The sequence below is a fragment of the Plutella xylostella genome, chromosome 25, assembly GCF_932276165.1.
Source record: "Plutella xylostella chromosome 25, ilPluXylo3.1, whole genome shotgun sequence".
Lineage (NCBI taxonomy): Eukaryota > Metazoa > Arthropoda > Insecta > Lepidoptera > Plutellidae > Plutella > Plutella xylostella.
Window position 1 is genome coordinate 1322980 of NC_064005.1, and position 16694 is coordinate 1339673.

Here is a 16694-nt window from a genome sequence, read left to right on the forward strand (position 1 = left end):
TTCTCACACACGGCCATACGACTCCAAGCTAGGCAGAACCTGTGATATGGGTGTCGGACAGCTGATATATCTACACAAATACATAGATAGATACATACTAAATATAAATATCAACACCCAAGACCCGAGTACAAATATCTGTCTTTTAAACAAATATGTGCCCCAGCCGGGAATCGAACCCGGGACCTTCGGCATAGCAGTCAGGGTCACTAACCACTACACTACACCATTCAGCCGCCCAATTTGATGTTCTCGGGATCCGTACTGGCCATATAAAGTCGCGAACTCTATTCTGCGAGTTTTCCAGTCTGGTAGACTCACAGAATAGAGTTCGTGACGGTGGTCAGCCCTTAAACGAGCAGGGTCCAGCAGAAGCGACTGCACAAACAAGCAGGCACCTAATGACAACAGCTCAACTCTTGAGCAAATGCTGGTCATTGAATTTTTTCCTAGACTCATTCATTTTCGGTAAGGTTGCACGGATAGACAGGATAGTAAGACGAAGTGTCTCTCCACACTTTCGTCTTCACCTAACGTAAACTCGGTCAACTTTGCGAATAGTGTAGCTGAAGCTTAACTTAATAATTGTGTTAAAAACCAACAAGTGCCCCACCCCAGTGCCCACAGGGCGTGTCTCGTGCAAAACAGCGCTAATGTATGTAAAATAATGCTAGCGTGACGTGCGTGTGCAACGATAATTAATACCAACTAGATGGAGTGTCAGTGCAAAAGAAACGTCTCGACAAATAACACCGCACTTCTACCACTGAGCTCTTATTTTGAAATAGTTCGGTTAGAATATTTGTGGCCTTATTCATTGGTACAATGGTTGTCATAAAACGGTTTGACAGTAAACCATAAATGCGGTACTTACATTGACAAAAGAATAAAGAGGACTTGGCATAAAAATCGGTACTTAAAAATATATCGTCGTCTCTTTTTAACTTATTGGTGTTATCGTACGTAAAAAAGGACAACAGTAGTTTTGTCTTTGCCTAAAATTACAACATTGCGATCGGTCGCCATGTTGATTGACCAAGATTGACATCCAAACACAAGGTACTTCAGCTGTCAAACAATTTGTTTGTTTACATTTTTCAAGAAAAAAGCCGCCATTTTAATTGACACCAAAGTTTAGGTAAGCGCATTTTTTTCGTTGATATGGCATGTCCTCTCTTTATTCTTTTGTCAATGGGTACTTACAGTTTTGTGCCTTGTTGTTATATTTGACCATCTTGTTCGTATATTGTTACTCTAAGGGACGGCCGCAATCGATAGCTGCATGTCTGATTTGTATACTATCGATGTCATAGTAACGCTGTTGTATTGTTTAGGGCTAATTTGTCGATAAATTTTATCTAACTGTTGAAAAATTTGATCCGTTAGGCTACCGGTTTTTATAACCATATTACGTGAGTCATACATGAGCTGAAGTTAGATTACGCGCGCACTTAGTTAATACTTAATACATAGGCCAAGAGTATACCTCTCGTTCTGTAAAAACTTTGAGAACTTTTTTATTGAGGTAGGTACTTACGTATTTGACTAGTCTTTCATTCCACCATTTAAGGCGAAGTAACTATTGATATATATGTATAACTATTGATTGAAGTTCAATAATGTTAAATGAATGAACAATCTGATGGTCGATCAACATATCCGACACACCTACTTCAACAATCAACTCGACCGCAATGTAAAACTTTGCTTATTTTGTTATGTATTTATATATAGATACATATTATAAAGGTACCTGTTAAAATCCACCACAAAAAAATGTTAGGTACATAAAATTTTAAATTAAACTATTTAAAATTGTTAAAACGTTGCGTCGCCTTAATAACAAAAAAATATATGGATACAACTTAGCACCAGCTAAGCTTAGTAAAATGGTTCAAGTAAGTAGGTACTTAAATCTACTCGTCACTTTTTATGCTCGAGCAGTTTCGTGATCGAATCATAACCCGCGACCAATCAATTTTTTTGTGATACTTTTATAACAAAAAGTGCTCACCGGGCTGGCCTGTTGCCGCCTTGTCAACCAAAATTGTCTACTTGATTGTACGTTCCTACTTACGGTAAGTACATTCCAGAATATCTAAGCAGGAGGCATGTTCAGTCATCAACAGCACCGATAAAAAAATAATCCTAATTTTTGCTTCACCGTAGTCGTAAAAAAATAATGTTAAAAATAATCAGAAATAAACAGTCTACCTACTATAGCAGTCCACTGCTGATCGTTTGCCACTCTCAAAGCACGCCACTGGATGCAATCTACAGCCTTCCGCATCCAATCCAAAAAATATATAAAAACTAGCTGTTCCCGCGCGCTTCGCTTCGCCCTAAATAGTTTTCCCGTGGGAATTCCGGGAAAACAAATTATGTTTATTATAAAACATAAGTAAATGAGAAGTCTTGGGTTCTTCTTGTATAATAGCGTAGTTTAATTAACTTTACACATTTTAGTATCGTTTACATTTTAGTTGCAAACAATCATTAACAATCGAACAATAGTAGCCTATATTTTTTCCCACGGTCTAGACCGTATTTATACCAAATTTCATTCAAATCCGTTCAGTAGTTTTGGCGTGAAAGAGTAACAGACAGACAGACAGACAGACAGACAGACAGACACAGTTACTTTCGCATTTATAATATTAGTAAGGATAGTAAGGATAAGAATTAACTAATAAAAAAACTGCATAACATAACAGCAATGGCGGCACTTCCGGTGTCAACGTCCGTCATGACGGCACAACTCCAAATCTATCATTCCTCATCATTCAGTCCAGAGCGTACTCGCGGACTGCATACTGATTCGCTGCCAAAAACTAATGCGAAGATTGCATTTACAGTAATGGTAAATCTACGGTTGGCTGTAGATTGGCTGAACCGATTTTGATCGGCCATCTCTGAGGATAATAATCTTCGTTAGCCGTACAGGGACCCTATTGCGAAGTCGAAACGAAGCAACATTTGAATTTGAATCCGGAAATCGTTCTCGAAACAAGATCGCAATAGGGGGCAGAAGCTTATAAAATGATATAAGTCCCTAAACTCCCCCAGTTCACTTTCTAAAGTAACTAAATAAAGTTCGATAGCAACAGCCATCAATAAATAACTAAACATGTAGGTAACCTTCTAAGGCTAGTTTAATCGATAGTTTGTCACGGTCATGTTTTACAAATGAACCAACTATGGTCAACTATTGATTGAAATAAATGTCCCAAATATAGAACTTTGGACAGCCAGCCCTCAGTTCCCACACTCGCAAGTGAAAAGGTAATAGCTTACATTTTACACCAAGGTTAATTTGTCTATAGGCCTCACCATAGACTAATTTCTATAGCCTCACTAAGTCTACAACCACTAAAATGTTATGTAAATGTACTTCAATGTTGCAGAAGGCGTCATTCCTAGCCTTTTCTGTTCATGAGTAATTTGGTGACGGCCGAATGGCGTAGTGGTTAGTGACCCTGACTACTGAGCCGAAGGACCCGGGTTCGATTCCCGGCTGGGGCAGATATTTGTTTAAACACAGATATTTGTTCTCGGGTCTTGGATGTGCCCGTAAAATGGCAATAGGCCCGCCCCCTATTACATTGGGACTAACATAACACTCGGGCGAAAACTCTGGAACTTTTTCATTGCTTGTGAGTTTATAAATCGTAGTAGGTTTATTCTTTCCCTGGCAAATGACAGACATTGCCATATTGCCTTCCACTTGACATGCCTTCGAAACTTTGGCTATAAATCTACTGTAAGTAGATCAGGCGATATAAAGCATCCAAGCCTCTTGAGTTTTAAACTACTTTCAGCACGATTTTAACTTATTTTGTGTTTGTATTATACCTAGTACAGTCGGCTTTATTAGTAGCTTTACACTTTTGTAAGTACCTTGTCAAACTATCTAACCGCTTATTCTTTCAAACAATGGTGGTTTGTGAGTTTGGCAAGGTACAAAAGTGCTAATGAAGTTGATCTTAACAGTCAGATTCATAAGTATAAATGCACATTAAATTTGTTGTTGCTGAAATTTTAAATCATCTCGCTTTGTCGATACTATTGATGCCAAAACTATAATATCGGTCGTACTACAATGTAGGTGAATCGCTATTATTTTATATTACATAATACATAAATACCTATATGGAAAGAAAATCCACTTTCCTCAGATCACATAAGCGATGGTAAAAAGCGTGGGTTGCAGCCGCAGTGAACGGGTCTTGTAGAAGAATCTGAGGGGTCACTACAGAAATCGAATGAACGGACGAACGAGAGATGTCATGCAATCGGCACGCTAAATACTTACAACGAGATCGTGGTTAGCGCAGCGCTCTGTACGTCTAGTACAGGTTTGATAATTCGTCGAAAACTATAACAGTTTCAGTTTTCTCACATACAAAGTGGGTTTCTAGCGGAAACTATCAGGTGACAGAAGAAAACCAAAACCTTTTTCGTTTACATAAATTGCAAAACTCGTAGCCTAGGCCCTAAAGTTTAGGACTTTAGGAAATACGAAATCGTTGCGATAACTACGACCCTATCTCGTTGCATTAACCGTGCCGATTGCGTGACAACTCTCGTTCGTTCGTTTTCCGATTTGTGTGGTGATCCTCCTCATCTATCTATATACGGTGGGTGTCCAGTTTAGTATGCGCCATTGACTGACCATATGTCGGCCACTTCATTATTGTTGATCTATAGCCGGTTCAAATCATGATGAAATGTTTAGCTACGGTCAGCTAATAACAAAGCAAAGTTAACAAATTCTCAATGACATTCTTACGATAAATTTTCTAAACAAAAAAAAAACACACACACAAAAAAACGCACTCACGCCTTGTACTAATGTACTCCCTTGTGGGGTAGGCAGAGGTGCATTGCTGCACCCACTTTTCGCCAGAGTGTATGTTAGTCCCAATGTAATAGGGGGCGGGCCTATTGCCATTTTACGGGCACATCCAAGACCCTCTCTCTTTCTCTCTCTCAGCCTTCTCTGTAGTCCACTGTTGGACATAGGCCTCTCCTAACGATCGCCACCCCAAGATCCGAGACCCGAGAACAAATATCTGCCCCAGCCGGGAATCGAACCCGGGACCATCGGCTCAGTAGTCAGGGTCACTAACCACTACGCCATTCGGTCGTCTTTTTCTAAATAATGTTAAACTCGTATTTTCACTTGAAATAAGATATTTCACAGCACTAAACATAATTTTAACGTGTGTCAATTTTAAGTGGTAAGAACGTCACTCGTTCCCATGGAAGTAATAATACAACAGGAATGCGCACTGCACCAAAAAAACGAGCCGACAGAGATAGTCAGCACGGAGCCCTCCATCTCTTTCAATTTTTGGTGACCATAATTTTAGGAAATTCATGAGACATCACTTCTAATCTATCATGTCGCGAATAGGTGTCGATGGTCTCAAAGTCACCTATTATTAGAATAATTCGATTGCAATGTAGGTACGAATGTATTTTGGCGATATGACAATTGAGTATACAAATTGGGTGAAGGTAAAATTTGTATAGATGTGTTGTTGCAGCGTAAACTGCAATGTAATATTGATAGATATTCCCAAGGTTTGAACTAGCAACAACAATCTGTCTTTTTACCAAATTCTACTAAGATGGACTGGTTTTAATTAGAGAGTTAGGATTGACATAAATAATAAGATGAGCGAAATCAAACAACACACATTTTTATAATAAGTAATATAAGTATAATACAATGTATCATTAAACGCAACTATGTACCTAAAACGTGTTTACTCTGTGGGTGTTCCGTTTACATACTCGTAGTCTAGTTGATGAAAATCATAAGATTTAAAAAAAAAATATCTCAACCTAGTTAAGTGCTTCCGCCGGTTTTAAGCTTGATAAATTATCTTATAATACTCATATCTATCACCAAAAAATTCAACAGCTCATAACTCTTTACCAGCCTTATAAGATAACAGCCACAATAATACCTAATGATACTTAGGTATAAAATAAAACAAAAAGTTGAATGAAACAGGTCCTAATTAATGGAAAGTGATTCAAAAGTACGAATGAATGGTCACCCTAACCATAACGTCTCTCACAACAGTATAAACGTCATCCGTCATCTTGACAACTTCGGTCTTGTCGTAAAGTATTTAGAAAAACTACCAATATTTTTTATGAAATTATTATTCTTACAAATACCAAATATTTCATTAAAATTACATGTTTATAATGATTTATTATAAATTTGTTTTTGAAAATGATATGATATACAGTAGTCTATGAGTTAATTTAATATTTTTTTTGCATAGCTCTCTTCGAAAAAATCTACTAAAGTTTACACAACTAAATCCTGGCAATTGTTAGAAAGAGAGGAAGGGCTCTGTGGTAACCCTCTCTATCGGCTCGCGGCCTCTTTCACTTCAAATATAAATCTTAAGGTTAATTCGTTAGGTCTATTTTTGTTTGCATCATTTTGGTGAGTGCGCATTCCTGTTGTATTATTACTTCCATGCTCGTTCCTTCTTAACGTCCAAACCTAAGCTACTCAAACTAATAGGGCACAAATTATTATTTCACTTCAAAATTTGCAATATATTCCACTGTATTTGCCAAGCTGTAGGACTGATGGCATGGCCGTTATGGCTGAAAAAAATGTCGTGTGACACGCCACAGAGCTTTGGAAGCATATAAATAACCTCTTATGGAGTCATGTGCATAAACGTTCTACCGACACTGCTCGCCGATTCCTCCATTCCATTCTCTTCATATTTATTTATAAGCTGTTATACCATTGATTTCGCCTTCGCACGAAGAGAGGTTAGAAAACGTATCAATGGAAACGACTTTGGTATGAATAAATCGCATTTTGATGCACGGTTCGATAACGCTATGCAGCCACACAAATGTTTATCTGAAAGTACCTTACGTATACTTACAATTCTTTTATTTTGTTTAAAAAAAGATTCAGCTGGTAGGGCTGGCTCTGGCAGTCATTCTGACCAACTTTTGGCTAGTCCTGTACCTGTACCTGTATTTTCATAAATCGATTTAACCCGCCAGTGCTCGCGTCAAATTTCGTGACACAAACAGTCGCATGTGGGTCTTTTAGACCCGAAAGTAAATTGATCTATTTTCTCGAAAAAAAAAGAAAATTTAGATATTATTGTACATCAAACGTAAGGTTAGTAATAAATCTATATTCAAATCAAAATTATTTATGAATTTATGGATAAAAAAATATGTTTTGACAGTTTCAAAAGTACTATGCTTCATGTTCTTATTTATCTACATAGGTACATAAATTACAGCTTATTTTTATTAATTTTATATTTATCAATAAAAAAAACTTAGTTTTATCTAAACTAATAACCATTCTTCTCAGTAACAAAAAAATAATTAACTTTTTATATAAAAAAATAATCAACAATCAGCCTTCAAAGTGAACATAAATTTACATACAAAATTACTTCTTCCTTGTATTGACTAAGTATATAATTAGGTATTTTCATCGGTATTTTCACATATTCGGATTACAATTAATGCATAAAAATGCCGTGTGATCTCTACAAAGATCGTCTAAAAGATTACGTGACATTTCTGAAAAGAAAAAATAATAAAATAAAAAAAAAATGAAAAAAATTATACTGACACAAAGCGTCGCTCATGGGTCGAAAAGACCCATACTCACTTTGAATGTCCATCCTGTCCAAGTGCCGCGGGCAATCTGGTCGGGGTGGGGAGTGCGGCTAGCCTATATGGTAACTTAAAGGTACTAGGCACGCCAATTAGTAATATCAAATATTTTAAAAGTTATCGAGGTATAAATAGAGTGCTGGGTCTTTTCGACCCACGCGCGACTATCCGCGGGTTAAAAGAGTTTTTTTTTTTTTTTTTTTTTTTTTTATTTGCTATCTGTACCCAAGCCCAAGGTAGTAAACTATTGCGAAAATAGCGCCACATCGAATGCAACGTTCTTTTGTCACGATCTATGCATCTCTGTCACAATCAGAGTCGATACTTACCAGCATGCTCTAATACACAATGTAAACTATGTTTAGATCTAGACATAGACTAATAATTGGTACATACCTACGATTAGTCTATAGTCTATGCCATAGCCTTACACCCGAATGTCTTTCCTTAGCTATAGCGACCTTTCCCCACATTATAAAAGTAGTTACATAAAAGTCACAGGAGCTTAAAATATACATAAATATTGCGCTGATCATTTTGCCAATAGCAATAGTTCTATGCAATATTCCACCTCAAGCTTTACACGGCTTGACTCCATGTGCCAATGGCGTGATGCGGCGGGTGAAACAAGCTCACTAAAGAGGGATATATACCTACGTCTCTTCAACTCCTCCTATCCAGGGTCTCGTCATCACGATCCTCAAGGAGTGCCACAACATTGCGCTCTGCTTTCCCCATCCAGCAGTCGCTACACGGGTTCATTATCGACGTTGCGTCGATAAAATCTTATAACGTTTTTAACCAATCACAGCGCTGTATTTATGGCGAACCACGATATAGTGACGTAAATCGACGTCGATAACGAACTCGTGTAGCGGCAGCAGCCAGCCACCTCAGCTTTCCACATCAAGCCGACCAAGCCATATGTCCTTCCAACTAACAAGCCCACTAACACATAGCTCCCGTGTTGCAGTCCACATGTATTACCAGACGCGCTGCCCGCGTCGACCTCGGGCGAGCCGGCTGCGGCTGAGGAGCCGGCGAGCATGAGCCATGCTGCGGACGAGCATCCAGGTGAGGTCATCATCAGGCATAGATATAATTCCTCTAAATGGGGCATAAGACTAGAAAATGTGAGCCCAGTCATCAGTCAACAAGGAAAGTATATGTAATATCGCTCATCACCATAACCTAAAATTCGTCTACTGCTGGACATAGCTGCTATGTGCCTAGGCCTCTCCCAAAGAGCGCCACAACAATCTCTCCTCCAAAAAACTCTTCCCTCATAAACCCCCGTCCTCAATTAATTTAATGCAGGACTACAATAACTTCATTCGTGGCTTAAATAAGCACCACAAACATAGTCCGTTAAAGCATAACATCTCCACTCTAACGCGCACTCAACCCCTCACTTAACCATTCATCTTCCCGCAGGCAAAGAAAATGAGGGGTCCATCAGTGACTGGATCACGGGCGGCCCGCTCGGCTCCAAGAATGCCGTCCTGCTGTTCAGAAGCTGCGTCTTGGCCCCCAAAGCCTCCGTGGAATCCGCCACCAAAACCGTAGCCGTCGGCCAGAGCAATGGCACATCCATACTGCTTAACAAAGCAAAGAACATGGCCAAAAGACTGGTTGCTGAACCCCACTCGTTCAACATGAGACCAAAGCATATAATGCACGATGTGATAGAAACGTTTGGGCCGAATAAGTATGCTAATCAGGCGTTTGTGGTGAAGCATGTGAGTGACAGTGACGTGCCTGAGACGGTGTCGGAGAACGAACAGGGCTGTGAGGTGCACAAGAGAGATATAGATGATGTGCTGAGTGATTTGGATAAGGTGACGCTGAAGAATAAGAACCTGAATATAGAGAATACGACGGCGAACATCAAACCGCCCGCTGACCCACCGCCGGCTAAAGGTAAGCAGTTTTTTTTAAATCTTTTATCGTGACCTAATGTATTGTCTAGATCGTTATTATCTGCCAGCACACGTCCATAACTAGACATATGTATGCCTCTTCCAAAGAGCCTTGCAACACTCTTTCATCTGCCTTCCTCATCCAACCGCTACTGGCTAACTGTGTAAAGTTGTCTGTAAGTCGGTTTGCCTGAACGTTTGTTAGATCTACCAAAACAGATCAGTCCACACAAACATGTTCCAACTACACCCACTACAAACTCCCCACTTCTGTTCCCCAGAAGTAACCAAAGAAGACAAGAAGAAGAAGCCCAAGAGCACAAAAAAGGACAAGAAGGCTCGGCCGCGGCCGCCGTCGCCGTCCGCGCAGAGCGACGAGTCCACCAGCCTGCTGCTGCGAAGCGTCGAGAGCATTAAGGTCTGGATAGCTTTGTTTTCATCATCAGCCCGTCATCTGCCTTAGCTGGACATATGCAGAAAGGAACTTTGCGCTTATGTCTGCATTAAATCTATGTCTGTCTCCTACAGTCAAAACAAGGCAACTATACATTTAAGATCGACATTAGATTAAAGTGACTTTCTGCAACTCAGTGATAGACCTCTCCCAAGGAGCGCCAAAGCACTCTGTCTTTGGCCTGTCTTATCCAGACAGTACCGGCCACCTGTCTAAAGTAGTCAATATTTATCGGTTGGTCTAAAATAGCACACGCTTTAGAAGACAGATCAGCTGGTTTAAATTAATATATCTGATGCAGCGTTTCTTCTTCGATTGACAATATAAAACGAAAACAATTTCCCTCCCCAGGTCCTAGAAAGCAGCAACATGCCAGCCCGCATCCTCAAGATGACGTACAAGCTGGTGAACACCGAGACCAAACTCCTGCACCGGCTGCTCCAAGCTCACGGGCTTTCTGAGGCGCCGCCCGACGCTCGAGGGGTTAACCTGCTGTGGTCGGGGCAGCACCCGAAGCCTGACGTGTTGAGGTCGCTGGCTCCGTACCAGAGGGTTAATCACTTTCCTAGGTAATGATGAAGACAGGTATCATTGTGATCAAACATTTTTTATTTACTTATATACACTTTATTGCACACAAAAAAATAAATTATCCGTAGTTGTCCACTGCTGGACAAAGGCCTCTCCCAATGAGCATCACAACAACACTCTGTCCTCGGCCGTCCGCATCCAGCCACTACGGGCTATCTGTCTAAAGTAGCCAGTTCAGCTGGCCGATGGCCCTCCACTCCTGAACTTTTTTATACCACTGGTCATTGGTTCTTCGGCATATGGCCGGCCCACCGCCACTTCTGCTGGCAGATTTTAAGACCTACGTCGGTTACTTTAGTTCCCTTACGAATTACCTCAATCCTAATCCAGAAAACCCCCGAGCATAACTCTTAGCCCCTTCTTCCTCTACGCGACTCTCAAGTGACGCGACTGCGACGCAACCCATGATCGCCTATAAAAACGGGTTTTCAACGCGTCGTTGACCCGTTAAATATATGCGACTAAGGTTTGCGGTTGCGTTGCTTGAGAGTCGCGTAGTGGGAGAAGGGGTCTAGACACACACAGACACACGGCAAACGTACAACCCCTCAGGTCGTACGAGCTGACGCGCAAGGACAAGCTGTTCAAGAACATCGGGCGCATGCAGTACGCGCGCGGCCTCAAGCACTTCGACTTCATCCCGCTCAGCTTCCTCATGCCCACCGAGTACAAGGTACAGTCGGAATTATTATTATTAATACATTTATTTTCAGATAACAAGATCCATAGTACATGCAATGTCAATGAAATTAAAATTATGTAACTGGAAAACCAAAATGGCGGCCATTTGCGCGCGAGTTGCGTGTACAAATACTCAATACTCAATTATTTATTACAACCATAAGTTTTACAGTTTTAAAATTTATTTCGCGTTTGTAATATTGGCGGGAAGAAAGATTGTTCTTTAATATTGTAGTAGTTACTCATTATCTTTTTGAACACTTAGGACCAAAGAACGTATACGCCAAGAAAGCTGGCCACCCTTTATTTATAAAAAAAATACTAACAGTTCAGTGCTATAAGTTTTTACATTAAATAAATAAATAAATAAATATGTGGGGACATCTCACACACGGCCATCCGACCCCAAGCTAGGCAGAACCTGTGTTATGGGTGTCGGACAGCTGATATATCTACACAAATACATAGATAGATAGATACTAAATATAATAAAATACATTGTTATGTTATGTTAAGTAATTTTATTATGTTAAGGCCCTGTTTTACAATGTCTGGTTAGTAGCTACCTGTGAGATAAAATACATGCTTTCACTTTCAGTAATTATTTTAGAGAGTGACATCATGTATTTTATCTCACAGGTTTAGCCACTAACCAAACATTGTGAAACAGGCCCTATGTCTAACTTGAGCATTAAATAACCAAAATATTTGAATTAATTCCAGGACCTACTGACTGCCCACTACCGCACGAAGGGCCCGTGGATCGTGAAGCCGGCCGCCAGCTCGCGCGGCCGCGGCATCTACATCGTGCAGACGGTACTGTACCACCTCATATATCATAACACATCTATTGTAGAGAGATTAAATACGTCTTCTTGTACGTGAGGCCGTGGGTTAACATCCTGGCCAGTACTAATGAATTACAACACTATGTGAATACAATAATTATACATACTTCATTTGCACCGAAAGGAAATAATACAAAAAACAACTTATAAACAAAAAAACAGTACAAAAGGCAGCCTTATTGCTTAAATTAATCTCTACCAGAAACCTTGATTATGTATCTAAATTTGGCACATTGATAATGTGTAAAACTATTAACCAGCAATGGAATTGAGAGGTGCAAAGGATGCCAGCTTGAGTTCTATTCTTCTTTACCCTACCTTATTGTACCAAACAATTATTTCACATTCACCAATCTAACCCCAACCCTTCTATTCCAGCCCGAACAAATACCCAAAGGCGAAAACGTGGTTGTCGCGAAATACATCGACAAACCACTACTCATAGGAGGGCACAAATGTGACCTCCGCCTGTACGTGTGTGTGACCTCTATTGACCCCCTGCTGATATACTTGTATGAAGAGGGCCTGGTCAGGTTCGCTACGGTCAAGTACGACACCAGCAACAAGAACCTATGGAACCCCTGCATGCATCTGTGCAATTACAGCATTAATAAGTACCATTCGGATTATATCAAGTGAGTGTAATTGATGTTGTTATTTAAATAAAATATACATATGGAATAATAAATTTTAACATCTTAATTCTTGACAAAATTTTGAAAAATCGTGATAAACAAAGTTTTGTCACAAAAAAAAATCAAAAGTCGTAGAACAAACATTGTTCACAATACCCCTGAGTCGCATCCTTTCGGCTTCTTATAACACATTTTCCACACCCTCAATAACAAACCATGCCATTTCTATTATCTAATTTGTAACTCCTGATCAAGCTTCTCTTCCATTTTGTCCCAGATGCGACGACCCCAACGCGGGTAACATCGGCCACAAGTGGACGCTGTCCGCGCTGCTGAGACACCTGCGCAAACAAGGTGACTATCGCAAACCTATCCTAACAATCGTCCTCAAACTTCCTCGTCTAGCCTCTATGGGCTATCTGGCCCCCTTTCCGCTTATTATACAATTTTTGTAACACCCTGCGTAATTGACATCTTTCAGTGTTAAATATTACCTATCTATCATCTTTCATTGATAAGAATATAGCCTAAGTCATGAAACAGTTGTTACGTGCAGTTGAAGTGCACGTGACGGCACTGCCTTTCACTATAAAAGACCGGAGCTCAGAGAGTGCGAGCTCATTCTGTCGGCAGCCGCCACAGAGGCAACATCTCTGCTCTGATCTGATAGAATACAATAGAAATATTTATTTGCTGAATATGGGTTTACAATATACACTATATAATTATTAAGTAACATTGATGTCGATTCTGAAGGCAAAAATTCTAATTTTAACGCTGTCAAATTAAAAAAAATGCTAGCATAAAATGTCATTTACGGAAACAATCATAGAGTCGAATTTTAAACAAAGAAATTAAGGTTTTGACAGCACTAAATTTAGAATTTATGCCTTCAGAATCGACATCATTATATACGTAAATTTATCGATCCTACGCAACAGAAGCCTTTTCATGGTCCTTCGAGCCGGACCCAAGTTGTATTTTCTTTTTAACGAGCTATCCCTAAACCTCGTATTCTTGCCCTCAGGTCGCGACACCCGGACTCTAATGGCGGCTATAGAAGAGCTGGTGGTGAAGAGCGTGCTGAGCTCCGCGGAGACCATCGCCGCCGCCGCGCGCCTGTTCCAGCCAAGCCCCGGGAACTGCTTCGGTAAATAGATAGTTATGTAGTACATAGTATTATGTGTTTATGGTGTAATGTTCGTTATACGTTGCTAGAGCTCATTAGCTTCCTCGCTATCACGTCCGGTGCATCGGTAACTAGACTACATCCGGCGTTGATTATATCGATTCGACGCTATAAAAACGCAATTTGGACACTGTAGGCCGCGCCGCGCCGTACCAAAAATGTCGTAGGCCACTGTCTCTCTCGCACACCAGAAGCGTAAAAAAAACTTACCAAATTATCATACGATGGAACGTAGAGTGAACTAATCCATCTAGCATAAAACGCTATAGGATGAATCGTTTACCTAGCTATGGTCCCGGTATTAAACGCTATAGGACAAAGCAAATACCCATCTATGGTCCCGGTATAGAACACTATAGCACTGGGTGGGTACTAGATACGTCTCCGCGGCGCCCCCTGGCGGCAGGTCGCGACACCGGGCGCTAATGGCGGCGGTAGAGGAGCTGGTGGTGAAGAGCGTGCTGAGCTCCGCGGAGACCATCGCCGCCGCCGCGCGCCTGTTCCAGCCGCACCCCGGAAACTGCTTCGGTACACACACTGTTATATAGTACACTAGCTGTTGCCCGTGAGCCTCTTACCCCAATCCCCATCCCCATCCCCATCCCCATCCCCATTTTGTACCCTAATTAAGTTGCAATTTGTTATTCCTATGATTCTTTGTTGGTGTGCATATAACGCGTATTCTATCTATCTAATTTGGATACTTCCGCAGTCTGCACCAAAGCTCCCTGTGCTCACTGAAGCAGAATAAATAAGAATTGATTATTTTGTTACAGAATTGTTCGGCTACGACATTCTAATAGACGAGATGCTGAAGCCGTGGCTGTTGGAAATCAACCTCTCTCCCAGGTAAATTGAAATTATTTATGCAGCTATATTTTATTATTGTGTATGTTTTTTTTTTACACGTCATGATCGAATCTTGGTTCTTCGTTGTGTCCGTTATGCTTAACATTTTTAAATAGCGCTTTCTTTACTAGATTGCGGATGAAAAATTGACTAGCGTGGTCTCTTTTTATTTGCTAAGATTGCTGGCCAAAATTTTTATGTACCCAGATTCTTTATTTTATTTCTGTGCTACCTTAACTCACATAATATCATAATTTCTCACCTGCAGCCTCGCGTGCGAGTCGCCTCTGGACGCGCGGGTGAAGTCGGCGCTGCTGGCGGACACGCTGACCCTGGTGGGGCTGCCGGCCCCCGCCCCCGCCCCCGACGCGCCCCCCCGAGCCACAGCTGTGAGTCACAGTATAACAGATACGGAGTGATATTAGGATGATATACTGTGTAACGTCACGTCTCGCTACAGAATCGAAGAAACTGCAGCATAAAAACGTGCTTGGAATTTTTTCGTTAAAAAAATTAAAGACTAAGGCTACGTCCGTGCAGGCAGAAGGTTTGCCTAGCGAGTCACCAAGTGAATACATAGCTCAGTAAAAGCTCTAGAATCTTCATGAACGGCAGCATTGATAAAATAATCGCTAAGCAAACTTCCTGCCTGCGGACGTAGCCCAATATCAGTATTTAGTACTTACCACAGCTCGAAAAGTGACTAGTCATCACAATACTAATTCTAACCTACTCCCGCAGTGCCGGCGCGCCCATTCCTCCGACACCGACGCCCCCCCGCGCTCCCCGCCCCGCCCCCGCTCGCCCCCGCACCCCGCGCGCCCCCCGCTAACGCGCGACGAGGCTCGAGTGGTGCGCACGGCGAGGGAACAACACGCGAGGAGGGGGGGGTATGTGCGCATATTCCCGAGTCAGACGTCGTGGCAGATGTACTCGCAGTATTTGGGTATGGTTTGAGTAATTTTGATAGCTTTATACAGGGTGTAAAAAAAGGTTATACTAAGCCGAAAGCTACATGTTCAGCATTTTGACATTCTGATTTAATTTTCGGGCTTAAATATAACATGGTAGAAAATGCTTTTAGCATTAAGTCCACCTTTTGTACACTTATATTTCATATTTGTGCAATAAAGTATCAAATAAATAAATACTTAAATAAATATAGCTTTCGGCTTAGAATACCCTTTTTGCAACACCCTGTAGATGATTTACGCCTGCTAGGTAATGTTAATTTTACTTTAACAAGACCTGTAACTAATAAATCCAAGATATTTAAGTTCCTGTTCTGTTCTCTCGATTCAAATTTAAAATAATTCAAATCAAATCAAATATATTTATTTGTAAATATGGGTGGTTACAATTACAACAATCCTTGGCATTAATGTGAAATTTCCGTCTACAAAAGACACTTTTCTTCAATCAACCACTGCTCACTGTCCACCTCTACTCTAACCCAACCTAACCCCAACAGACCCAGTCACCGGCATCCCCGTCTGCTCGACCTCCCCCAGCAATAAACCGGAGTGCGGCCCCCGACACAACTACAACCTGCTGCTGCACGCGCACGCGCTGCCGCCAGCAGCCCGCGCCGCCGAGCACGACAGGTAACTAGCCGTACTGGTGACTAGCCTTAATAGTCACTAGCCTTAATAGTCACTAGCCTTAATCGTAACTAGCCTTAATGGTAACTAGACGTACTGGTAACTAGAAAGAAAGAAAAACTTTATTTGACTAATACAACATGATTATAAACTAAGAAAGAGACTTAAACTTAACTTTAATTTATTTATGGATAGTTGTCTCAAGGATATGAAAGATGACGAAAGAGGTTTGCGAATAGGA

General features: G+C 41.0%; 1 protein-coding gene across 1 annotated transcript in view; it reads left to right on the plus strand.

Annotated features, from left to right (window-relative positions):
• Positions 1-16694, plus strand: part of LOC105395526 (tubulin polyglutamylase TTLL5) — a 29384-nt gene that overhangs the window by 4762 nt on the left and 7928 nt on the right. The window contains exons 3-15 of the mRNA XM_048630376.1: positions 8660-8760; positions 9121-9606; positions 9887-10023; positions 10411-10628; positions 11203-11323; positions 12055-12147; positions 12558-12814; positions 13092-13168; positions 13842-13964; positions 14780-14852; positions 15121-15241; positions 15594-15798; positions 16324-16456. Coding sequence (XP_048486333.1) covers positions 8660-8760; positions 9121-9606; positions 9887-10023; positions 10411-10628; positions 11203-11323; positions 12055-12147; positions 12558-12814; positions 13092-13168; positions 13842-13964; positions 14780-14852; positions 15121-15241; positions 15594-15798; positions 16324-16456 — 2145 coding nt within the window. The remainder of the gene's footprint in view (positions 1-8659; positions 8761-9120; positions 9607-9886; positions 10024-10410; positions 10629-11202; positions 11324-12054; positions 12148-12557; positions 12815-13091; positions 13169-13841; positions 13965-14779; positions 14853-15120; positions 15242-15593; positions 15799-16323; positions 16457-16694) is intronic.